At 32.9% G+C, this 26,700-nt stretch overlaps 1 protein-coding gene across 1 annotated transcript in view; it reads left to right on the top strand.

The window, feature by feature from the left end:
- The window catches only part of LOC145285884 (tectonin beta-propeller repeat-containing protein 1-like), a 179,256-nt gene that overhangs the window by 69,611 nt on the left and 82,945 nt on the right, over positions 1-26,700 (top strand). The window contains exons 4-6 of the mRNA XM_080134345.1: positions 20,037-20,159; positions 23,252-23,374; positions 25,610-25,787. Of these exons, the coding sequence (XP_079990471.1) occupies positions 20,037-20,159; positions 23,252-23,374; positions 25,610-25,787 (424 nt within the window). The remainder of the gene's footprint in view (positions 1-20,036; positions 20,160-23,251; positions 23,375-25,609; positions 25,788-26,700) is intronic.

Below are 26,700 nucleotides of genomic sequence, written 5' to 3'. Positions count from 1 at the left end.
TAACGTCACCAGCTTTGAATGCTACAGTTTTATTTTCAGTTTCGATTCTAGCTGATGGTACCCAAATACTTTTTTTTTTTTTTTTTTTTTAACTTTTGAAATCATGACTGTATGATAATATATACGAAATCTGGACAAATTAAAATATAATATTTAAGTATATTTTACGACCGGGCAAAGCTGCCCCCCCCCCTTCCCCAGCTAGTAATTGATATAAGTAATAACAAAAATAACAATAGAAAATAATCTTAAAAATAATTACTAAAAAAATATAATTAAAAAAAATGACTAAAATAATTAATATATGAAACTAACAGGAAGGTTGATTGTTTTTTTTTGTTTGTTTTTTTTTGTTTTTATTTTACTGCATATCAACCCTTTTCAGGTTAATTAATTCCAAATCCAGTAATGTTGTACAATTTTAAAAAAATATTTTTTCAAATATTTATTCATAGTATTTTCTGTGGCTTATTTTGTAAAAAGAAAAAAAAAATGTATTTTTGACTTTGCAGAACATGTTTTGAAAAAAAAAAAAACATCAATGTTTGGTGCATTTAAGCTCAGGAAACTAGTATCTTCAGACAGCCTAATCTGGTAGGATGACCCAACCAACATTGCTCAGGATTTAATAGGAGCAAAGTGTAGTATCTGTTCTGATACTATACTTCACCTTTTCTGTCCTCGGTCAGTGGAGGAGAAATCGTTCATGACTGAGGCAACTTTTATTTTTGTTCCTATCCAGAGTGCCCCTTTTTGGGGAGCTGGATTTTTCCCACATTAAAAACCGACCTTGTGTTTAACTCTGCCCTCGTGTGGAGACAAGTAAGTGGGAACACTGTCCTTGTTCACTATACTGTGTCATATTACTTTTTGTTGTTTTATTTTTACTGCCCCCCCCCTCCGTTTTGCGCCCTAATATAGTCAGAAGAATTTGAAATATTGGAAAAATTTTTAGTGTTCTATACATATGTTTTAAATTTCATTAAAACTGGATATATGTAATTGAAGTTTTAAGAAGGTTCCCTTCCTCATAGGAGAGTGGGGTACTACTTGGTAAGTCAGCACATAGAAAGGCGATTTGTACGATTCGAATGCCATAAAAATATTATATACTAACAGATGTACCCAGTGTTGCCCGGTATTAAACATAATGTTAAATTCCTTTAAAAAAAAAATAAATAAACTGGAAAAAATTGAGTATGCGAGTATTATGTTTTGTTTTTTTTTCCAAACAGTTCACTTGTAAGTAAAAAAAAAAAAAAAAAATCTTCAAGCTGAGATCGAAACCAAAACATAAAGACAGTGAGTCAAGTACAATAACCATTAAACCAGTGTGACATAATCTTTAAAAAGTGTTTTCAAACCTACTTATTCTTAACATAAGGAAGCTGTTATGTGCAGGATTCGTGCATGCGCAGTCATGAAACAGTTAACAGATAAAAATCCGGTTACCCCCCCCCCCCCACCTCCCAAGTACCAATTTTTAGCAGCCATTTTTTCTGGGTGAAAATCAATTAAAAAGTTTTTGACATGTCTGAATACTCTATATACTAAATTTCAGGTCTGTGGATAAAAAATTTGAGTATATAGATCAAGAGTAATCTACACACACGCATACACATTCTCACTTTTCTATAAAGACTAATGGGGGATACCCGGCGATGCCCGGGTGTTTTGAGGTGTGTGGTTTTGGGTAAATCAAACTAAAATAAAAAAAGGTTTGGTAGGTGAGTATGAGGATCGAACCCGAACCCTTGAGGCAAAGTTGGAAATTAAAGTGTGAAAAAAAAAAAAAAGTGCGACGTTAACCATTGGGCCACCGCGACATACAATGGAGACACGTTTGAATTTATTTATTTAACTATTAAAAACACGTGTCCGCAATAAAAGTTAACTCTGCTGCTTTGATTTGACCTAGTTAAGAAGGTCAAATAGAAGTCACGCAGTTAGCAGCGTTTGGGTTTGTTTACCCAAATTTGAAATCAGGTAATGACGTCATCTGACGCATGTGTAGAACCGGTCGTCGTCACGAGGAGACGGTTTTTGTTGACCCTCCCCCTTGTCGAAAATTGTCGATTTTGGGGTGAAAAAATGAACGTTTTTGGCCAATTTTTCAATATTTTTCGTGCGAAGGATGGGGCTTCAATATGATACCGAGTTTGTGAATTTTCGTCGTGTCTGTCGAAAGTTTTTAGCGGACACACAAACACACATACAAACTACATACATACATACATACACACACTCATTTTCGCTTTTATATTTATAGAAGATTTGAAGTTTTAAAGGAGGTTAGAAAATTTTATAGATATAATTTCAATTTCATCAAAATAAAATATATTTAAAGTCTGTTTTTTGGGGGAGGAGGTATGCCTTCATAGCCAGCCATCCAACCCCCACCCCACCCCTTTAGGGGTGTACTTAGAGATTTGAGACAACTTTCATAGTCTTCCCCAGAAAGTTTTACATATGAATAGACTTTATTTTATGTAGGTTCTTTCACCTTGTTTTCTATAATCCGTCTATATGTCCATTAAGTCGGCATTACTTTATAAAAAATATGTCTGTGGATAATAAATATTTATTTGTAAAAAAACTAATTATTAAAGCTTCATTCTAGTCAAATACTATTAGGTTGGTGCAAAAATGTTATTTTTTTTTTGTTTTGTTTTTTTTACTTGAAGTTGAACGTCAAAAAACATTATTTTTGCACCAACCTAATATAAGAGAAATGTGAAAAGTTTTTAATCAAGCAGTATTGTAAAAATTTTCTCTCTTGATAGATTAAAACACTTTCTTTCTTTTTTTTTTTACAAAGAGATCACTATCAAGGCCCTGGAAGTCACTTAAGGATAAGTGTTAATGTGTGTATGATAGACATTGGGACAATAGCATAGTAATCGTTTGTGATGGAAATTTGGTATACAGTAGAATCCTGAGATACGGTGGCCCTAGGATACGTTTTTTTTTTTTTTTTTTCAGGTTACCATGTGAAATACAATGTTTTTCCGGACCCTGCTTATGGTATTTGCCCCACATTAGTGTTATTTATAATGTTTTTAGATTATATACATGTGTATTATACACTGTACTGTATTTTGTTACTAATTTTTAATATGTACTGTATAGAATTTTGCTTAGGCCACATTATACGGCGATTTAACCTTACGATCCCAACCCCGGAACAGATTAATGTTGTATCCCAGGGTTCTACTGTAATTAGATTTACGAGGATGGTTCAATAAGAATTTGTTTACGTTGGACTTGAAGATGACAATATTATAGTCGTCTGGAAAGCGGATCAGCTGATTGTTAAAACTGAATATATTTGTGAATTAAAAAGTATAGAGCTTATTTCTCTCAAATTTAATGGCTGTCTCCATAACTTTTATTGAAGTTATGTAGGTCCAGGGTTCAAATCATTAAACCGGCGGTACAGTTATATAATAATCCACATTGATAAACATGAAAAATATGAAATATCCATGTTTGTAGATAATATTTATTTATTTACTAGGAGGACCTGTGTACCGGCGTTGCCTGGTGGAAGTATGACAGAGAGCCAGAACAGAATCGGTAAAGGATTTCTCCCCGCACGAAAACAAATTAAACTACAGTTGTTGGGGGGGGGGGGCAGTATCGCCCCTGGAAAATAGTGGGTACTGGCGACCATGGCCCAAATGAAATCATCTGGCTTCCTCTTTCAGGCATTATCTGGTAGTGGCAACTGGAAGAAGCCGCTGACTGTGATTGTCATTGTGATTAGTGCTAGTTTAGGGACGATTACTGGCATTCTCTGGCCAGTGACTGCTTTTGCAACTGGAACTTACTAGTGACCATGGTCAATGTCAGCCTCCATTTGAATGCTCTAAACTGAAACCATCTGTCTTTAACTGTCGGCACTGGCATCCATTGGCTGTCATTGGCTACCTGCAGTGGGGAGTAATGATCACTGGTAGCTAGTACTGTATTTAAGTGTTTACTGGCATTTAGTGGTAGGCCATGACTACCTTTACAACTGTCACTGTCTGTTCCTGGCATACAGTGTTTGTAAAAAAAAAAAAAATAAATAAAAAAATGTAATTTAACACAATGTAAATATTAATATTAACCCCATCCCCCATTAGAATTGTGATTTAATTAACCTCCCCAACACCTGACGATGACAAAACATATAAATTTTAACATGTATAATACCAAACGTAATTTTTAAAAAACATAATTTTAAGAACGTAAATGGCATAATCTGCCTGAGAATGACAAATGTTCCAGTCGAAAGCGCTCGCTATGCAAAAGCAAACATATAGATCCAACTTATACAACTTTGAAAATATAAAAAGAAAAATTCGGAGATTGGAAAAGGTAAAAAAGAAAATAATCAAACAAATATTTCTGTGCTTTGAGGTCATTTGCCTCAACGAGAACATGCTGCCTAAATATGTCTGATGTATATATTAATGATGGGATGATTCATATAGTTTTCCTGATTTTGATGCAATTACTGATTCCGATTCTTACAAATATTTAACTATGGAGTTGCTATTTTTTCCTGATTACCATAAAAACGTGTTTAAAGTGCATATATTTTCTCAAACGTAAAAATGCACTTATGGGAGATGATCTATAAACCTTAGTTTTACTGTTAGTTTAGAATAAAAAAAATTTATTATTTTATCATTACTACCAGCAGTGGAAGATTTTGTTTTAAATAAAATCAAATAAAACATGACAACCAAAGGAATCGTTTTGGGCTTTGGAAAATAGGTGCAAGTTATTTGATTCCAATACTCTAAAATGTTCCAAATTTTTCTGATTCCAATTAATCGTTTCGACACAAATATATATATTTTATGTATTGACATAAAATTTTATAAGGATATATAACATTTTATGTATTGATTTTCGATATTTACTTCAACAATGCTAAATATTTTAGTAGAGTTAGGTAGTAAGTTATGAAAGTATATTTACACAGTAGCCTCTATGTAGCTGAATTGCTCATATATATATATATATATATATATATATATATGTGGGCAGTTAGGTTTCGATCCTGGCTTTAGGTCATTGCTTGTCTAACCGCACTGATGAGCTGTTAAACAACAAAACAGTACTGTATGTGGATGACTAATATATAGTGTGTGTGTAGTTTTATTATTTCAACTTCAGGGATTTTGCTTAAATCATTAAAAGTTGCTTCAATCGACAGGACAATAAAATTATCCTACCGATCTCATCAGACAATCCAAGCCAAAGGGTTTTTTTGTTTTTTTGGCTTGGATTGTCTGATGAGATCGATAGGATAATTTTATTTATATATATATATATATATATATATATTTGAAACAACTTGTAATGATTTAAGCAAAATCCCTGAGGTTGAAATAATAAAAACATATTTAGCTCTAGTAATGTATTGAGCACATTTTTCCCTGTTTTTTTTTTGTTTTTTTACCAAATATAGCTCCTAATATAAATATATATTATACAGTAATAGTATTTTTTTTATATAAAAAGGCAATGAGTGATAAATATATTCTTATTTTATTTAGCTAACAAAGAGGAAAAAATTTTGTTTACTATAAGTACCAATAAACTTAATTATGAATATCATTGGAGCATATGAATGGAATTTGTAGTATTCATTTTTATTCTTGTTTTATTTTTTATTCTTGTTTTATTTTTTATTCTTGTTTTATTTTTTATTTATTTTATTTTTTATTTATTTTTTTTTTTATTTATTTTTTTTTTTTTTATTAGCTTATTTTTAGTCCATTTCAAAGGAGGTTTCAGGTTAGTGATCTGCAGACCAATGAGTATCATATCTTTGATCATTTCGAATAATACTGGCGATGTGCGTCTTTTTAGTAGTGCTGTCTTTTGGGTATCTTTAAATGTGTGTAATGTATGTATATTTGTCTATTATATGATTAACAAAGGTAATGTCATATGATTGATCAAAATCTCTATTACTAAATCTGTCGTCCATAACGTATAGTTCAACAATGAACGATAACAAAAAATAAAAAATATTGGTCAACCAACAATATTTGTATGTACAGGATTCATTCTTATTTTTACATATACTAGCAGTTCAGTCCGGCTTTGCTCAGGCCCTATGTACTGTTCATAACTTTGTGCATATGTGTGTGTGTGTGTGTGTGTGTATATATATATATATATATATATATATATATTATACGAACAAAGAGTTAATAAAACATGTTAAAAAAACACTTTGGAAAAGAGTTAAAAACATATTTAATCTGAAAAGGAAACACTTGATAAGTGGATAGTCCTTAATCTGCGGAGTTTCGAAGAAATACTTTCCTTCTCATCAGAGGGTAGGAATTAGCAAAATGCGAGATCGGATTTTGCATACAAAAGTATTTGATGAAGCAACAAGTAAGTCAAAGATCTTACTTGATAACAAAAAAGTGAAGCAGGGGGAATATGGTGAAGAAAAAGGTGATTACACGTGAATGGATAGTCTGGTGAAAGATAAATAATCCAATGACGGTAAAATCCAAAAATATAACTTCAAGAAAGTTAATTGAATTTCCATTTGCACAAGTAAAATTCAAGGAAATCCCGTAATTAGAAGATGGTCCAAAATAATCCAAAGGCCGAAATCCATGGAATAATTCACAAATAGGGAAAAGGGGAAAAATTCCAATAATATTAAAAATAATAATGTATATATATATATATATATATATATATATATATTAAAAAGTTTGACTCATGTCCAGGTAACCTACATCTAAAATTTCAAATGTTTAGACCCAAAATTGGCAGAGGAGTTTAGTAGAGTCTGCAAAGTTAAACTCTTTCAACTTTGACCTCTTGGCAGCCAAATTTTCGCCCAAAAACTGATTAAAAAGCTTGCTGCATGTCTTAATACCCTTTATGTAAAACTTCAAATGTTTAGACCCATAATTGGCTGAATAGTTTGCTAGAGACTGCAAAAGTAAAATCTTTTGAACTTTGACCCCCTGGAAGACAAATTTTCTGCAAAAAAAAACGATTAAAAAGCTTGCCCTATGTCTGAATACACTTTATGTAAAATTTCAAATGTTTAGACCAAAAATTGGCTGAGTAATTTTTTTTTTTAACTTTGACCCCAATTATAATCCCTTACCATTTATTGTTTTGGGCTCAAATCAAATTATAAAGTTAGATCTGCACGCCTGTGGAACTCTGTTCCGTCTGCCTGCTTCCCACCGGACTACAACTTGGATGTCTTCAAGTCCACCGTTAACAAATTCCTAATGAACCACCCCCTTAAGTAAACACTTTGTCAAATCTCTACACTAACGTAATGTACTTTTTTTTTTTTTTTTTTTTATTACATTTTCACCCCAAACAAGGCAAATTGCCACTTTGGTGTAGGGGGCTACTATCAGGGGCAACAACTACTGGGGTACTATGTAGGGATTTGGGCAGCAAGGTGTCGGTTCACATTACTCTTGAACTTCTGCACGTCAGTACTGTTGGGGAAGCAGGGACCTGGAATGGAATTCCAAAGTCTTGCGGTTCTGGGGAAGAAACTATTGGAGTAAAAAGATCTTTTACATCTAGGGATCTCTACAGTGTGGGGGTGGGATCTAGTAGCCTGTCGGGTTTGTCGAGGGTGCTCGCGTCGTGGGGGCACAAGTGATTGCAGTTCGTCAGAGCATTCACCACTAAAATACTTGTAGAAAAGGCAGAGGGATGCAACATTTCGTCGATGGGACAGAGGCTGAAGCTTAGATGCCAGTTCAGGGCCTATCAGGTTTGCGACTCTCTTTTGAACCTTGTCAAGGAGCGAGAGACTAGTAGCAGATGCACCAGCCCAGATGTGGCAGCAATACTCCATACATGGGTGAATGGTGGCCTTATAGAGGTACAGGATACTTTCGGGTGTTAGTAGTTTTCTAGCACGGTAGAGAGAGAGCCTACCTTTCTTGCAGCAGCCCTGGCAATGCCTTCCATGTAATTGTTCCAACTCATGTTTCTTGTGAACGTTAGGCCAAGGAGTTTGAAAGATGGACTCTCAGATAAAGAGTCGTTGGCCATTGCTATGGGTGGTAGAGAGGGTTTCTTGTAATTATTGAATGAAACTAGTTTAGTCTTGGCAGCATTGAACGCGACCAACCACTTTTGTCCCCATTCCACTACAGATTGGAGGTCTTCCTCTAGTGTTTCTGCCATTTCTTTAGAAATGTGTTCATTCGTCTTCCTGTCGTGTCTGCCATAGAGTGTAGTGTCATCAGCATATATACCCATCTCAGAGGCAATGTTGTCGGGGAGGTCATTTATGAATATCAGGAACAATAGAGGTCCAAGGATAGAACCCTGGGGCACTCCCGCATTTATATCATATTGTTTAGATGTGCGACCGTCGAGGACTACCTCGATTTTTCTCTTATCTAAGAAGGATTTAATTATGTTAAGTATTCTACCAGTGATACCGTATGATCTGATTTTACTGAGGAGACCCTCATGCCATACCCTGTCAAAAGCCTTAGATATATCTAGAGCTACCGCTCTGCCTTCCCCCGCTTTGTCCAGTGAATGGTATATACGTTCAGAGATCACAGTGAGGATGTCTGCTGTGGAACGGGCTTGTCTAAATCCATATTGTTTGTCAGTCAGTAGTTTAGCATCTGTAAGATGATGGACTAGAGCATGGTTAATTATGGTCTCAAATATTTTGGCAAAAAGTGGGAGGAGGCTAATGGGGCGATAATTTGATGGGTCTGTCCTTTCGCCAGAATTCTTGAATACAATAACCCTTATCCCTGAGTGGCTTCCGGGCCTTGATAAGTGGTGATCACTGTGTACAAAAAAAAAAAAAGATCCATGTCCAAAGAACCTATATCTAAAATGTCAAGTGTTTAGACCCAAAATTGGCAGAGGAGTTTGGTAGAGTTCTTAAAGGTCAAATCGTTGGACTTTCACCCTCTTAACATCGAAATTTCTGGATGGAAACCGATTTTAAAAGATTTTGTCAAATCTCAAGTTTGTAGACCGGAAATTGACTGTTATTTGGTTGGGAAATGTACACACACACACACACAGACATTTTCACTTTTATAGATATATAGATAGATTACAATATATGGCATAATTCATGCTGATATACCGGCTCCCGTTAGATCACCGAAGTTAAGCAATGTTGAGCCTAGTCAGTACTAAAATGGGTGACCATTTGGGAATTCCAGGTGCTGTATGTGCTTTTCACTTATCTTGTGGTTGGAGGTTGCGCAACCCTTGCCTCACAATTTCACATGCAGCTGCCCTTACAGGGGTATCCATTGTCTTTCAAGACTTAACGGAAGCTTCCATTCTATTACAGTATATCAATATGTTGTATTACTAAAAATATAGTGGAGGCCTACTTCCCAACTGATTACAACAATGTCATTTTCAAGTCCAATGTGAACAAATTTTTGTTGAGCAGCCCTCTTAAATAATCAGTGTTTTGTAAATGTGTCTATAGCTGTGCCTAAATTAAAACGCGGATTCCATGAACAAAGCTTCTTTCTTAGAACTGCACGCCTGTGGAACTCTGTTCCGTCTGCCTGCTTCCCATCGGACTACAACTTGGATGTCTTCAAGTCCAATGTTAACAAATTCCTAATGAACCGCCCCCTTAAGTAAACACTTCATCAAATCTCCACACTAACGTAATGTACTTGCAATAACGCTTATCCCTGAGTGGCTTCCGGGCCTTGATAAGTGGTGATCACTGTGTAAAAAAAAAAAAAAAAAAAGTGTCCGCTATATGATAAACAACAGAAAAAAGGGTAATATGATACATTTTATAATTGATTGAAATCTCCATTGCTAAATGAGTTCTCCATGACGTTTAGTTCAACGATGAAAGATAAAGAAAAAAAAAATATTGATCAACCAATCCCAATAGAAAATTTCAATGGATGGTATCGTCCTTATCAGATCGTAGGTCAAACAGGCCTATAAGTAGTTTACAAATAAACAAGTATACTAATATGTAGATATCATGAGATATATTGCTGTATGTTGATAGTGGATATAGTGACTGTGAGCGTATATACCCAATGTCCAATGATGTTATTTTGACTAGCTGGCCATGTTACATTAAGGCATGTGAGTTTTGGCAATGAGATAAGCATCTAAATTAAATTTATTATCTTTCATATTACTCGTTTTGATCAGACTATTGTTCTCATCTTGAGTGTTATTTGTACAACGTTTCGTCAGGCATATTGGTTCTTGTTTTTTGGGAAGGGAGGAGAAAAGTTACTGACTCTGTAGATATTTTCGTATTCTTAGAGTTGTTCTGTTTATTGACTGGTTTCGTATGTGTGAAAAAAAAAAAAAATGCGAAAATATCTACTGAGCCAGTAACTTTTTCTCCTTTCTTTTTCAAGATAGCAACCAACAGGCCTGACGATGGCCAAATGTTATATTGATTAAAACGTTGCACAAATAACACTCAGATGAGAACAATAGTCCGATAAAACAAATAATATAAATAATCAGCCGTCATCTCAAAAAAATCAAGAACTGTGTTATCTTTTATTTAAAAACTTGATTTCATAATTAATATTTCCTTTGGTTTCTTTTATTTATCTACTAGGATTGGCTCATTGTCGATCCTGTTAATTTTTATCAGGTGAATCAGTTTGGTTGTGTAGAACAACAATGTGTAAAATTAATTTTCTAAACAGGACAGTTTTGCGCCACTTTTCTTTTCCCCTTATGAAGATTAAAATCGAGATATAATATTACTAAAACATATGTATTGAATCCTTATTCCAACTTTGATCGGTCCTGGATATGACCTAAAACTATATCCAATGGTGAGGCCCCATCTCGCAGGCCTTGGGGAGTGTGGACCAACCCTTTAATTGCCATTGCTCCCAGTTCCAATATGACCCGGAGTGGTAGTACCTGTTAGGGTCCCAACTATAGGTTAAATAGAATCTGACTTAAAAAACAAATATACTCCATTAAAAATCGTTCCTCAAAATAACTAGATTCGGCATTAAATAACCTGAAAAAGGTTGATATGCCGTAAAACAAAAACGACCAACCAACCAACTTTGATCGAGATCCATTAAAAGATTTTTTTCAATATTTGCTTAATTGAATCAAATTTAATGCAAATCTGAAATATTTGAATTTTTAAGTGGGAGTTTTGTGTCCATATTATGCCCGCTTAAAAACTGAAATTTGGTGAATATTTATTGATGTTTATACTTATTGTTAAACTTTTTTTGTGAAATTTTATCTGAATTATCATTGTCATAGCGGACAGATTGCTTGGACAAATTTGACTCTTTCCCTCTACAGGTCTCTATCTTCCATGGCCCTAGAAAGATTTTCAAGTTGTAAGCCAGTGTCTTCTGTCAATAATTTTGTATACATCTTCATAGGTCTTCCTACTTCAGCGGTTCCGTGTTTAGGGTCCCACAGTACCACATCACTGATGACCTCATTTTTTCTTCTGTGGCAATGTCCAGCATATTGTGTTCTTATCACTAGAGATACTGGGCAACCAACCATACAGATGGCCAATGGTTAGCTGTGTTTTCCAGTTTAAGTTTAACACTGCTCAGAACATTCTAGTGTAAATTCCATTTAAACTTACTCAAGTTTTTTTTTTTTACTGAGAGTCCATGCTAAAGCAGTACCATCTCCACTATGACTTTAAAAATATTTTTTCTTGATCTGTTCCGAGAGGGCAGATTTCCATATATAATTTTCAGATGAATTATAATAAGCATTCCAAGCCTTAGCTATTCTGACGTGGACATCTTTTTCAGTTGATGCAATGTGGCCTCTGAGATATTTCAAAGTCATCTACCTGTTTGAGTGGTGTTCTGTCTAGTGTTTCGATTCTGCTGGTTTGGTGGAAGGCCATCTATTGTTTTAGTTGTGTTTGTATGTAGTTTAAACATGACATCTGACTCGTCCAGCAACTTTTGTGCATTAGCATTGTCATCAGCTAGCAAAGCAAGATCATCAGCGTAATCGACATTGTTAATCTTCTTTGCTGGATACCGTTGCAGCTATTGGTGTAAATGAGATGCCTCTATAGTTATTTGTCTGACTGAGATCTTTCTTTGGGAAGGGCAGTATACAACTTTCAGTCTATGATTTAATCGTAATGCCCTTGTACACTTCTGATTATCTTGTGGTAAATAAAAAATAGTCATAATGGAAACCATAATTATTAGATCAGACCAATCTAAACATTGAGCAAAATCCTATTACATCTGTGTAATATATATATATATATATATATATATAAAACATCCCAAAATTTTAGTGCAAGTTTGATTCTTCGTATAATTCATTTCAACAGTTAACACATTGAATCTTTTTAATGTGATTCATAGTGCAATAGAAATCACACTAGATTTTTTTTATTAGTAAATCATTTAAAACGTTTTAATTTCACATTTAGATCATTTAAAAATTTAAAATACAATTTAATAATGGATAAAAAAAATTATTTCGGTAAAGTTTTCAATTTGAATTCTATTTTTGTGTGAGAGACAATTTAAAAGCTTATATTAAGCCTAGCATATTCATGATTAACTATTTTTCTTTGAGATGACATTGTTTTTATATGCATTAATGATGCAACATATTGTATGCATTAAGGTTGAAAAACGCTAACATTAAAAAAAAAAAAATTACTTGTCACTTAAAATTATAACCTAAATTGAATTAACCTTCCAAAAAAAATTGTGAATAATAACGTAAAAAAAGGTATTGTTAATTTAGAAAGAGAAAAAAATTTTTAATGTTTACCTCCAAATTTTATCAAAATAACCCGAAAAATGAATAATCAAAAGTTATGAAAAATTGAAGAAAATTTCATAATATTTACCGATTTGGTTCTTGTTCAGAATTTTCCCTATATTAAAAAAAAAAAAAAAAAAATTAAAAAATTTGTATCATGTACGTACTCATGACAAAACAAAAATATCATATTCCCAAAATCATGTAAGTTGATCAAGCTTTAAAAAGAAAATCACTTAAGCCATTAGTGGGAATCAGTAGGCATTACAGCATAAATCTTGCAAGTTTCGATTGACTTATCTCCCTTGTTTTTTGTTTTTTTTTGTTTTGTTTTTTATTTTAGATTGTTTTCAAAATGGCGGACAAGTACAGGCACTCTTTGGTCATTTATAAAATTTGATTTTCTTATTTAAAAATGAAACTGCTTGATTAAGTTATGTGATATTTGGAATATGATATTTTCGTTTTGTCACAGCTACATGTATCATAGACTTTTCTTTATTTTTGTTTTTTTAATATATTTGTACAAATCCTTCTCGTATCATTTCGATTCATATACAGGCTTCACTTCCACGTATCCTCACACTGCGTACACATGCCTGATGGACTCTTATCTTGATTCACGGTGGTAATGGTCTGCTGGTTAGTCATGACAGAAGTTTCCTAAACTTACTTCATCCATTTCTAACTCTTGCATTCATATTTTTCCCTGTACTACACTCGTAACACCAAGTTAACAAAACTGCTGAACAACCTCAATCGAAATATACTTTGTAGCAATCACCATAGCAAACTATTTTCTCTTGTGGATTAATGTCCCCCTTGCTGACTGATGCTGCCACACACTGGCCAGTCAGCTACTAGGGTGCATTAATCCTATATGTCCCTTACGGAACTAATTACTCCTGTCAGGAACTGGCCAGCAGAGGAATTCAGACCACCAAAGACAGATCTCTCTCTCCTCTTACTCTCTGTCCACTGAATCACCCCAGGCTGCAACTGCTTCACTGAAAACCTCCACTGGACAACCTGGGGACACTTCAAGTTTCTGTCTCTTGACATGATAAAATTCTAGAACTTTCTATTCCTTTTCTTTTTTTCACTTCAGGCACAGTTGTTCTTCTTTCGAAATAAACCCTTTTATTGTTTTGTTCTAAAAAAGGGTGTTGATTAATTAATCTGTGCTTTTGTGTTGCAAATTAATCTGTTATTAGGGGTTTTGTACACTCGCGCATAAACTTTACCTAAAACTTTCTCCACATAAGAGTTCTCATCTGTGTCTTACACTTTTTACACACAAACTGGTTATCATCTCCGACTGGCTTTACCTTATATATTAGACTATCAGAACTACCTGGCATTGCCTGACATCATATAAAACAAATAGAACAAATAAAAAATTGCGTTTGAACACACCTGCTATTTTTAGGATACTGAGCACCTTTTGATTGCTATAAACGGGCAACACTAAGATTTTCTTGTATAAAATAGTGTAACAAAACATGGATATTGTTTTTTCCCAGGCATCTCTATTAAGAATATTAAGCCCTTTTGGGTTTCTACCTGCTCTATCCAGGATATTGAGCTCTTTGAATTATGGTTTCCGTGCAGCAAAACTTTAAAGAAAGACAGAATAGTGTGTAAACACATCTGCTCTTTCTAGGATATTGAGCACTTTTGAGATTAAAGAGGCTTTCAAAGCACTACAAAATCTAAGGTCCTCCTCCTCTCATCCAGAATACTGAGCACTTTGGATTTTTATTCTAACACTGCATTATCAACAGCAGTGGTAATGCTCTGTATTGTTATATATTCATTTCTAAATTGTTTTCATATTAAATTGATTTTCCAAAAATATCTTTGGAATTCCAAATATGGATATACACATATGCACACACATACACATATTACTATTCATCTACACACTAACAGACATATGTGCACAGAGATTAGTAGGTACTAACAAGCATGAATATGTACTAATACACACACATAAATCTGGAGAATAAATAAAGAAATAATTATCTGGAGGATTAAAAATATTTTAGAGGATATTTAGAGAATTAAAAACAAAAATCAGACAAATAAAAATCTTAAGTATTCAAGTTATTAAGAAATACTGAAGTTGTAAAAATGGTTTTAAAAAATTTTTAGATGAGAAATAAAAAGTTACATAGAACTTTTATTTTATCATCAAATCAGTAAAAGCGAAAATGAGAAGAATAATGAAATCCTTTTGAATGAAAAGGACAAAATATTAGTCGATCAAAATGTTTTTGATTTTTTTTTTGTATTTATGTGGAACTAGTGGGGGTATCCGGCGTTGCCCGGGTGCTTAGGGGTGTGTATGTAGGATAGGGTGACCCTGTTTTAATATTATTTTTTAAAAAAACACGATGTTAAGAAAAATTGGAAAAACCAACACAAAGCAAAACAGCGAACAAAAAAAAAAAGGTGTAAAAGAGGAAAAAATGTTTAGGTAGAAAGACAGGCTCAAACCCGAAACATCGAGGCTAAGGCGGAAAAAAAAAATGCCCAACACGTTACCCCTATGCCAAAGAGACATACAACTGAGAACGGATAAAATTAAACCTTTAAAATCACTTGCAGATGGTTCTAAACTAACATCAATGTTTTCTAGGTCAAACATGACGTCATTGTTGTAGTAGCAGGAGCAGAGAAAATGAAGGAACGATTTTTTCGGCACCCCTCCCTGTACAAAATTGATGATTTTAGGGTGAAGGAATTAATGTTTTTGGCCAATTTTTTTATATTTGTTGGGCAAAGGTTGGAACTTTAAAATGATATCTATTTGGTGAAAATCCGTGACCCGTGTCAAAAGTTTTTGCGAGGCATACAAACACACACACACACATACATACAAACATACATTTTCCCTTTTACATATATAGAAGATAGAAGATAAGAACTGTTATTGAAATTTGCTGAGCAGTTTGTGTAAAACACAGGAAAGTGCCAAACGAAAGTTTTGTCATTTTTTTTTTCTTTTAATATTATTTTTGTTATTACAAAGATAATTCAATGGAAAATGAATTGAAAAATGAAAACAATATCGTTTTTGTTGTTACAAAAAAAAAATACAATGAATAATTATTGGACAATTTTTGCAAAAATTAAAATTCAAATCAAGACAAAAAAATACTTCTCATAAAGTAAGTTTCATGGATAAATATTATTGGACTAGCAAACAACTGATAGCAAATAAAAAATATATATATATTTATCCTTTATGATTCTTTCTTTTTATTATTTTTTGAATAAATAAATATTTAGATTTTTTTTTTAATAAACCAATCATAGCAAATAAATATATCTTTTAATGGCACTGGCTTCTGTGATTTCATTGGCTCAAGGTTTGATTTTTTTTTTTTTTTTTTTTTTTCTGTATTTGATGATTATCCACTTTTCCGATTATTTTTCATAATATATTGTCAAATTTAACCCATAATTGTTTTTGTGCAATAAATAAAATAAAGAAGGATTTCAAGTTTATAACTACTGGATTACCGTCTCTCCTCTCAAACATTTCTTTTTTTTTTTCTTTTTCTTTTTTCCTTTTTCTCTGTTTTCCTTTTTCTCTATTTTCCTTTTTTCATGATTTAAAATTTTTTATAATTTGTTTCTTTTTATTTTTTCTTTACGATTTTTTTATTTTCTTTTTTTAAAATTTTTTTAATGATTGTCTCTTTTTTCTTTTCTTTTTCTTTTCTTTTCCTTTTTTTTTAAATGATTTTTTTCTTTTTAACCCCCAACCCCCAAATCAAGTTTATAACAATTGGATTACCCCTCCCCAAATGTCCCATTTAAACGATTTATGCTGTTGCCTCATATTATACAGATGGTTATTATTGATGTATTATTCAGTGAATAGAAATTAATAAAATATTTGTCATGCAAGCTGTTTAATAGGGTACGTGTGAACTTTTCACAAAACGTTATTTAAGTAGCTGGAACTTTTGAAATTTATTTCACTCAAATTTTCTTAAATAAAGGAGAAAGTATACACGTTGACCATATGTAAGGTTTATGCTTGCACAGAAAGTTGGCGACATTTTTTTTTCTTTGCACGCTTTTTTTTCAAGGACATTATGTCTCAGATGGTTGACTAGGGCAGAAATGTATTCTGACAAGTAGATTTAAAAAAAAAAAAAAAAAATTCTTTTGAAATTTAATGTGTTTCCTCCCTTTTAAGATTTTATTGAAAATTGGCATGCAAATTGTGTTTTTGTTTAAACCTCAAAAATGAAAATCAGGTTTACAAAGTTATGAATGGCAAACATGAACTTTTTAAGTTTGATATGTAAAACTTCACTATTGTTAAATATACATATTTTTTTTTTGTATTAGAAATTAATTTATTCATTTATTTACAAATTTTATGATATTGTTAATCGAGAGGACATTAGCCTTGAGACATAAATGTTGGGTGTTTTCTAGACACAAAATTGTGTAATTGATTTGGATCAAAATTGGAGTAAGGATTCTAGACATAAAGCTTAGAAGTATATCTTGATTTTAGTTTTAGTGAAGGAACATAAGTGGTGCTGAGTTGTTTGAGTATTCTTATGAGTTAAAATCGAAAAGTGGAAAGCCTAAAACTCATATATATATATATATATATATATATATATATATAGTCTGATTTATTTTATCTTTTTAATGATATATACAGTCCTGGTCAAAATCATAAGACCACTTAAGAAAGTAAGCGCTTATGCATATTATCGAATTTTTAATCAAACAAATGGTTGAAACCATTGCCAAAAGGGAAAATATGATTGCAAAAAAATGAAATCTGCTTCATTCGAAACCTTAACCCTGATCTAATAATTATTTTTTAAAAAACAAACATTTTCACCTGGTCAAAATGATAAAACCACTGATAATTTATCTAACAAAAGGCAATTATAAATTACTAAAAAGGGTCTCAGTATTTTGTATAGCCTCCATTATTACGAATTACTTCAAAAATTCTCTTCGACATGCTTGTGACTAAGTTTTTTATCAGTTGTGAAGGAATTTTATCCCATGTACTGAAAACTGAATCAGAAAGTTCCTTTATCGAATCATACTGGATTCCATCCATGAACACTTCTTTTGCCATCCATCCCCAAAGATTTTCAATGGGATTGAGGTCCTGAGGACATGCTGGATGATCTAACAATTCTATATTATTTGAAGAAAAGTATTCTCATGCTTGTCGAAGTGTGTATCGCAGCGTTGTCTTTCTGGAAAATCCAATTTCTTCCACACAGACGTGGACCTTCAGTCCTGATAGAAGCATTTTCAAGCATTGAAATGTACTTCAATGATGTTTGCCGGCCTTTCACTACTTGCAACTTTAGGGTCCCAGCTGACAAGAAAGCACCCCAGATCATTAAAGACCCTCCTCCACTATGCAGAGTTGAAAAAGTCTCTTTGGGCAAATTTTTATCATGCCAATAGTGTTGAAATTCATCTGGACCATCTAGATTAAACTTTTTCTCATCGGAGAAAATTACATTTCCCACTTCTCTTCATCCCAAGTCTGGTATTTGGTGGCATATTTAAGTCGGTTAGTTTTGTGCTGTTCAAGAAGACGTGGTTTCTGCAGTGACTTTAAATGATTGAAACCCTTCATTTTCAGATGCCTTCTGATGGTTTTAGGACTACATTCTGCTGCTGTTTGGCTTTTCAGTCGACTTGAGCTCATACTGGAGTTTTTATTTTTAAACTTCTGATACGGCGATCCAGTGATTGGGTTATTTTTTTTGGTCAACCTGGACTCTTTTTGTGCCCATATTGATCTGGATTTCTTAAAAAATTTGTGATGACCGTTTTGCTACGATTCACTTCGTTTGCAATGGATCTATGGGAGAGTCCACCCCTATTAAGCTCAAAGATCCTTCCTCTCTCAAACTCTGATAATGGTTTCCCTTTTGCCATTTATAATTTAGTAAGATGTTTTTTATCCACTAACAAGTTGCTTTTAGTAACATAGAAAGCTTTTCGTATTCATTTTTTCAAAACTAGCCGATTTTATTAAAGTGGTCTTATCATTTTGACCAGGTGAAAATGTTGTTTTTTTTGGGGTTTTTTAAATAATTATTAGATCAGGATTAAGGTTTCGAATGAAGCAGATTTCATTTTTTTTTCCATCATATTTTCCCTTTTGGCAATGGTTTCAACCATTTGTTTGATTAAAAATTCGATATTATGCGTAAACGCTTACTTTCTTAAGTGGTCTTATGATTTTGATCAGGACTGTATATGAATGGCAGCGACTGACTGATTTCACATGCATGGGTTGAATTCAATGAACTTTCTGCGAAGTAAATACCTATAAACACTGCAGTAATTGTTTTAACTCTTACGTTTCTGCAAGCTTTAAATATCTCCATTTCCTTTTATCAACATTTTTTTCTTGTTTTCTTACATATTTTTCCATTCCAAGAAAAAATCTTTCCAACCATTTTCTTAGGAATTTATTTTTGTCAATGATGAATTGTTTAGCATTCTTATGCAATTCAACGAAATATGTGTATATCATAAAAAATATAAAATATTATGAGTGATAATTTAATATATGTCCTGGTTTTGGAATGTTGACTAACTATATATATCTAATATATAAACGGCTATATGTTTGTCTCCGTTTTTTTCAAACTCTATCTCCTCTGAAACTAAGTCGCAGAGCAGCGCTAGGAGCCTCAAATGATTGGGTTTTTAATGGGCTGTTTTTTTATGGGTTTTGAATCGGTTAAAATTGTTTTTAAGGGGTTAAAATTGTAAAAATCGTTACACATTTTGTACATTCATCTTAGTTTATTTTTAATTTTTAAGTTTTAATCGGTTTATATGCATGTCATGTTGGTACAGTAGTAACGTCACCAGCTTTGAATGCTAACGTGCGGGTTTCGATTCTAGCTGATGGCACCTAAATACTTTTTTCTTTTTTTTTTTTTTTTTTTTTTTTTTTTTACTTTTGAAATCATGATGATAATAATATATACAAAATCTGGACAAATTAAGATATATTTAAACGTATTTTATGTTTGAACAAAGCTGGTCACCCAGTCCTCCCCGCTAGTATGTATAATAAATATATATATATATATATATATATATATATATATATGAAAGATAGAAATTATTATGAGTGACTGTCTTAATTGTGGCTTACAAAAAGCTGGTTTTTGCATGTAATGTTTTATTTTTTTATATGTAATAAATCTTTTTTTATCTTCATCTTATAGGGTTGGCAGTATGCAGCCAACTTTCCCTCGTACTGGACGCAAGATATCAAATGGAATTCCTGTGTACGTAAACGCAAGTGGATCAGATTCCGGCGCTATACTGCTGTTGACAGCTGGGCCAAGGTCAGTTCAGTAATTTTCATTTGCTCTTTTTTATTTTCATCTTGCTTTCACATTGTGTGTGTGTGTGCAGATGGTACAACAAACCGCTAATTTAAGATTTGATCAGACAAAGTAACATTAGAAATAATGCAACAGATTATTTGTGTGTGTGTATGCACACACACACACACACACACACACGCATAAAGAACAATTAATAAAACATGTTAAAACACTTTAAGAAAATATAAAAACATTTAATTTTCAAAAAGGAGACACAAATTAAGTGGATTGTCCTTAATCCACAGTTTCGAAAAAAATACTTTCCTTCTCATTAGAGGGTAGGAATTAGCAAGATGCAGAATCGGATTTTGCTTGCAAAGTATTTAATGAAACTACAAATAAATCATAGAACTTGGTAAAAGTTAAAAAATAGTGAAGCACGCACGCACACACACACACACAAATATATATATATATATATATATATATATATATATATATATATATATATATATATATATATAGCCAGTAGAGTTTAGTTTCCTAGAAGTACATCCAATGAAATAACATGTGTCTGCTAAAAAGTGCTCAATGAGTAAACAGAGCATATATATATATATATAGAGAGAGAGAGAGATAAAACAGGAACAAACCAAGTTATGTGTTCATCAACGTTTTGTCTTTATTGTGAGACTTCCTCTGGATGAATGAAATTAAAACAAAACCCCAGTAGAAATATTTGAAAATATATATATTTTTTTTAATGAAATGTATGACCGTGTTCCATTTCAAAAATGAAAGACATTGTTGGAAATTCAAATGTATATGTATATATGGAAAGATGTAGTGACGCCCCCCCCACATCACAAGTGAGATAAGTGCAGCGTGATATACCCTATATATATTAAAGACGCATCCGTGTCACTAGACATATCAAGCACATCAACTGTGAAAGTAAAACGTCTTAGCCATTTGCTTGCTGACTGAATGCAGGAGAAATATATTGCATTACCCGGGGAGGAGAGGGAGCTTCCCCCACCCCGGCGTAAAATACGCTTAAATATGATATTTTAATTTGTCCACATTTCGTATATATTATTAGAGCCATGATTTCAAAAGTAAAAAAAAAAATGTATTTGGGTGTCTTCAGCTAGGATCGAAACTGAAAGCAAAACTGTTGCATTCAAAGCACATGACGTTACCACTGTACCAATGCATATGAACTAATTAAAAATAAACTAAGATGAAATGTATGATTCTTTTTCAATTTTTACCTCTTAAAAACTATTTTAACTGGATAAAGACTAATAAAAGAACAGTCTGTAAAAAATCTAATCATTTGAGACCCCTAGCACTGCTCTGGGACTTCTAGTTTCAGAGGAGATACTTTGAAAATATGGAGACACAGACAGACAGACAAACAGACAGACTTTTATATATTAGATTTATTATTTTCCCCAATTTATCAAAAAGAATATTCAGGTTATCAAAAAATGAGAATATATTCAATAAGAATAAGGATTATTATAATAAAACTTTGATTAGATTGGGATATCAAGTTAAAATCAAATACATAATGGAGTTGGATAATAAAAAGGGCAGAACAAATTACACAATATCATATAACATGCCAATGAAAGGAAGAAAAAATGTAAAGAATAAAAATAGGTATAAAATAATTAGAAAAAAAAAGTTTAATTAAAATGATGACGAAGCATATGATAATAATGATGCTAGTAAGAATAAAAGAAATAGATACAAAAAAACAAGGATGGTTTAACCCTCCTTTTAGTGAACATATACAAAATAATATCCCTAAAGAGTTTTACAAAATAATTGATAAGAACTTCCCCCCCCCATCCCCAGAAAATAGATTAATTAAAATAATTAACAAGAACACTCTGGTCTGTCTTTTCATTCTTAAAAAGTAATTTTACTTTCTTTACTTTTTGTAACAAGCAAAATTTTGTGAGCAGAGGGGATATATTGTTGCAAGTATGTATGATAGATAAAAAAAAAATACTACACTGATCTCCCCCCCCCCCAAAGGAGGAGGTAATGCCTGGGGGATGGTATCATAATGAACAAACATATATTACACTGCACCTGCTTTCTACTCTAATAGTTTCTTCCCTCAAACAACTAGACTTTGGAATTCCCTTCTTGCTACCTGCTTCCCTGACTGTACTGATATGCAGAAGTTTACAGGTAACATAAACCAACATCATGGCATTGTAATGAACAAACATATACTACACTGTACCTTGTAAGAATGGTATCAGATATTTCAATTTGATCCTAGTCGTTAAGACCCAGAAAGTGTATCTTAGTTTTAATTTTAGACCAAACGTTTATTGAGGGAGGCGGGGCCTTTCCAAATGTCAGCCTCCCAACTCCTTTTGTTCCTGTTGACCCCCAAAAAGAACAAATATTGTTTTAAAAAATGTGCCCATATTTTGTCTGAGAGAATAAGAATAAAGTTGTAGAAGTTATTTCCATTGCATGAAAGCATTGAAATTTGAAAAAAATATATATAATGCTTCACTTTGATTCGTCAACATCAATACTTCACTTTGATTGGTCGATTTCAATGCTTCAAAACAGTGGAAATACTTCTACAGTTTACTCACACATGGGCAATAAAGCACAAAGCTACTAGACTCTGACATAAAAAATTGCGATCTTCAATTAAGAACAGGAGTCTATGTATGGTTTAATAACAATATGCCACATAAAAATAAAATAAAAAAATATTGTCTGTATTTTCCTGGTGAAGACTCCTCTGGGTCAAAAATTATAATTTAAATAAATAAAAATGTTTATTTAAAAAAAAAAAAAAAAAAAAAAAATCTGCATTTTGATTGATCTCTGAACCGTTATATTTTTCTAAAGAAAATATTAGCTTTGTGGTTGTGTCTTGTGTAGTTTGACTTTGAGCTGGACACACACACACACACACACACACACACACAAATCGACAACTGTTCTTTATGGAAGACTACATTGTTATACTTTTCACACATGACAATGAGATTCAAATAATTTCAGCAGAGTTCTCTCGTTTTCTGTATTAGAAGTTTTCATACGTTTTTGCTTTTAAATTTTTCCAGGTTCCTGATCTAAATATTCAGAGCCACAAAGAAGCGTTCATCGATATTTCAGTTGGTGGATTTGAGTTGCCTAATCAGCCTCTTGGACACCTGTGTGTTTGGGCTGTTACTGTGGATGGACAGGTGAGAGTGTGCTACTTTCTTTTAATCAATTTATTTTGCTAAATGGTCTGATTTTTGGTCTGAGTAGTTCAGCAGTGATAAACTCTTAGAACCTTTGCTGTTCATGAACAAACGAGTAGATTTTATTTTAAATTTTACTTTATTACATGACTAGCAGGGTTACCCAGCATTACCAGGGACAAAAGTTTCTATTAAAACTTGTATCTCTCTACCTCTCTCTTTTTATCTGTATATCTATCCTTCTCTCTTTCCCTGTTTTCCCTCTCGCTCTTCTCCATCCCCTCTTTTATCCTTCATCCAGTCCATTCCTATCAAGCTGAATATGCACACAGGCACATTCGAGGAATGAGTCTGCATTTTCTTTTGAAATGGCTGAAAAAACAATCTCCCCAGATGTAACTTGGTTCAGCTAACAAAGAACAAATTTTTTTTTTTTTTTTTAATTTTAAATATTGTTTTTAAATATTGATTGACGCATCAATGCCAATCAAGAAAACACCAACTTTGTGGGTCTTTGTTTTGTAGTTTTTACTTTTAGCTAAACACACACACAGCTTCTTTTTATATAATAGGAGATGACATGGGTTTCCAGTTATCTTGTGCATGCCTACAATGGCAATATTTTGACGTTTTGCTGTTCTCTGAACTTATCTTCCACAAATTTAATCAAAACTCAATTATTCAGTTTTATTTCTAAAATCTAATAATCAATTTATTATAGTTTTTGTGTCTTTTAATGAGTTTAGACCTTTTGTGAAAGCCTTCCAACTTCTCTAGTCTGTTATTTTGCTTGTTCTGTTTGCTAGGAGCATTTAATTATCGCCTGATCCTCTCCGTGTCTTAGGTCTGGTGCTACCAGATCAGGTTGTCTGAAGATATTGACTTCCTGAAATGAAATGCACTTAACATTGATGCTTTTTATTTTTCTACTTCCTTTTGCAAAACTTAATTATGTTCTGCAAAAACAAAACCAACGACCCACCTTTTCCTTTCTTCCCATTTATCCTTTCTCTTTCTATCTCCCCCACTTCCTTTATAATAGCAGCAACTAGACTCATAAAAAATGAATTTCAAAAACTACCTCGCAAATATACCTGGTGAACCAAGTGCAAGAGAGATTCAAACAATTGCACTTAAAGGGATGGTCAGAATCTTAAAAAGATATCTCTGTTGCAATATATGAGTTAGTGAGTGAATGTTTGGCATCCTGTAGGATGCTCCATCCCCAGCTTGAACAAACAAACTGATAAGAAAATTAGAAAAAAAAAAGAAGTTTTTACTTAAAATACATTAATTTGAAGCATTATTATACTGCACAAGCACCTTATATTATAAGCTATAAAAATAATGTTTTTGTTGTTTAGGGAAAGTGGGGGAGGGTATTATGTATCTGTTGGTTAATCATTTAACTCTTCATCAATATGTTTTATTAAAAGAATTTTAAATTTTAACCAACATTGAAGAATTCCCTTTGTCGAAAAATTGGTTTCATATAAAAGATAACATGAAACTTATTTTTTTTTAAACATTTTTTTGAAAAAAACTATATACAAGATGATTTTCTTTAATGTTATAATTGATTTTTGTTTATTAATAAAATTTGAGTTTCCATCTTAAAAAGAAAATTCTCAAACAAGTGTAAATGCAAACTCTTTTGACCATTTACAAAAATTCGGTCCTGGGTATGACATTGGTGAGACCCCATTTGGGGGTTGTGGGGAATGTGGAGTTGCCTCTTATTCACCATTGATCCACTTCAGCCTGAAGTGGTAATACCTGTTTGGTTACCTGATGGTATCAAATCAAAAAAACACTGGCTACCTGACCAAAAATTCACCAAATATTGATACTACTTTCTTTTTTTTTTTTGTTTTGTTTCCTTTCCCTTTGCAAGACTTAAACATGTTCTGTAAACTCAAAAACAAGCAATTTTCTTTCTACAAAACAACCAAACCAAACTGCATGAATAAATATTTGAAAACATAAATAACTTGAAGCCTAAAAAATTTCTCGAAAATTACTGGATTTGGCATTAAATAACCTGAAAAGGTTGATATACCATAAAACAAAACAACCAAACCAAACTCCATGTATAAATATTTAGAGATATAAAAAATTTGAAGGATAAATAATAACCTATTTTTTTATGGTGTTGTGACTGTAAAGAAATACTAAGAATTTTGCTGCCAGACTTTAATAACCTAAGAAAACCATGTTGTCTGTTGTGTTTTGCAGGTGTTTGTGAGGAGTGGTGTGAGTCGAGATTGTCCAGAGGGTAAGGAATGGTGCCATATAAATACAAATGGTCAAAGCATTATCAATATCTCTGTAGGCCCAACTTCACGCGTCTGGGCAGTGACCTGGGATGGAACGGCCTACGTACGACTTGGCCTGTCACGTGACTGCATCTATGGTAATTACTCTTTTCATTCATTTTATTCTGCTTTTTTTTCTTTGAAATATTTTATTAGTTATTATATTAGTAATACCATATGATATTAGTTATTATTATTATATTAGTTACGAGCGGGACCAGTGGAAATTCTGCAGCAGACTCTTTCACATGTAATATATTGATGTTGGCATTCTGTGAATGTTCAGTGTAAATAGAGACGCCCTGATATTATTGTAGCTCTTTTGTTAAAAGTGCAAAAGTATTTATCTAAGCTAACAGGGACGCTCGGGGGGGGGGGGGGTACTATCAGTTAGAACTTCTAATATACCGTGCAGATCATAACATGTACGAATTGCAAACGCGTGTCACGACTAGATTTATTTACATCAAGTTTTACACAATTCTTGCTATTTCGGCCACTCTTGTGTTGATTCGGCTTTTTCATATAAAAGTGAAACTGGTGAAACTAAGGCACGGTTCTCGGCCTATGGGCCGGTAGCGTCCAAGCAATAGACGTTTGGTCAATGTCGGTTTTCACCGTCATATCAGACAATTGCTTTCATTTGGACACTCCCCTAATAAACGGGGAAGCTGGTTGGGGGTGTTGGGGAAACAAAACCAGACAAAGTTGAGTAAAAAAAAAAAAAAAAAAAAAACTCAAAACAACTATCCCGCAGTAAAATGCGTATTTGACCTCATTAAATACACGCTTAAAAACTGTCTCGCAGAAATTGCTAACTGCGGAATAATGTGATGTTTGACCTCAATTTGAACTCGTTCACTTTTTTAATTGCTAAATTTAACGTCTTACATTGCTTCCTTTGCCGTAGCGCAGGTGTATGCCGTCAGCCTATTGGACTCAAGGTTTCAGGTTCGAGCCTACCTACCACTGACCCCCCCCCACTTTTTTTTTTATTTTACACCTACAAAG

This window comes from Euprymna scolopes, chromosome 10 (genome assembly GCF_053919585.1).
Source record: "Euprymna scolopes isolate OS-2025 chromosome 10, ASM5391958v1, whole genome shotgun sequence".
NCBI lineage: Eukaryota > Metazoa > Mollusca > Cephalopoda > Sepiida > Sepiolidae > Euprymna > Euprymna scolopes.
This window is presented reverse-complemented; position numbering and strand designations above follow the sequence as displayed.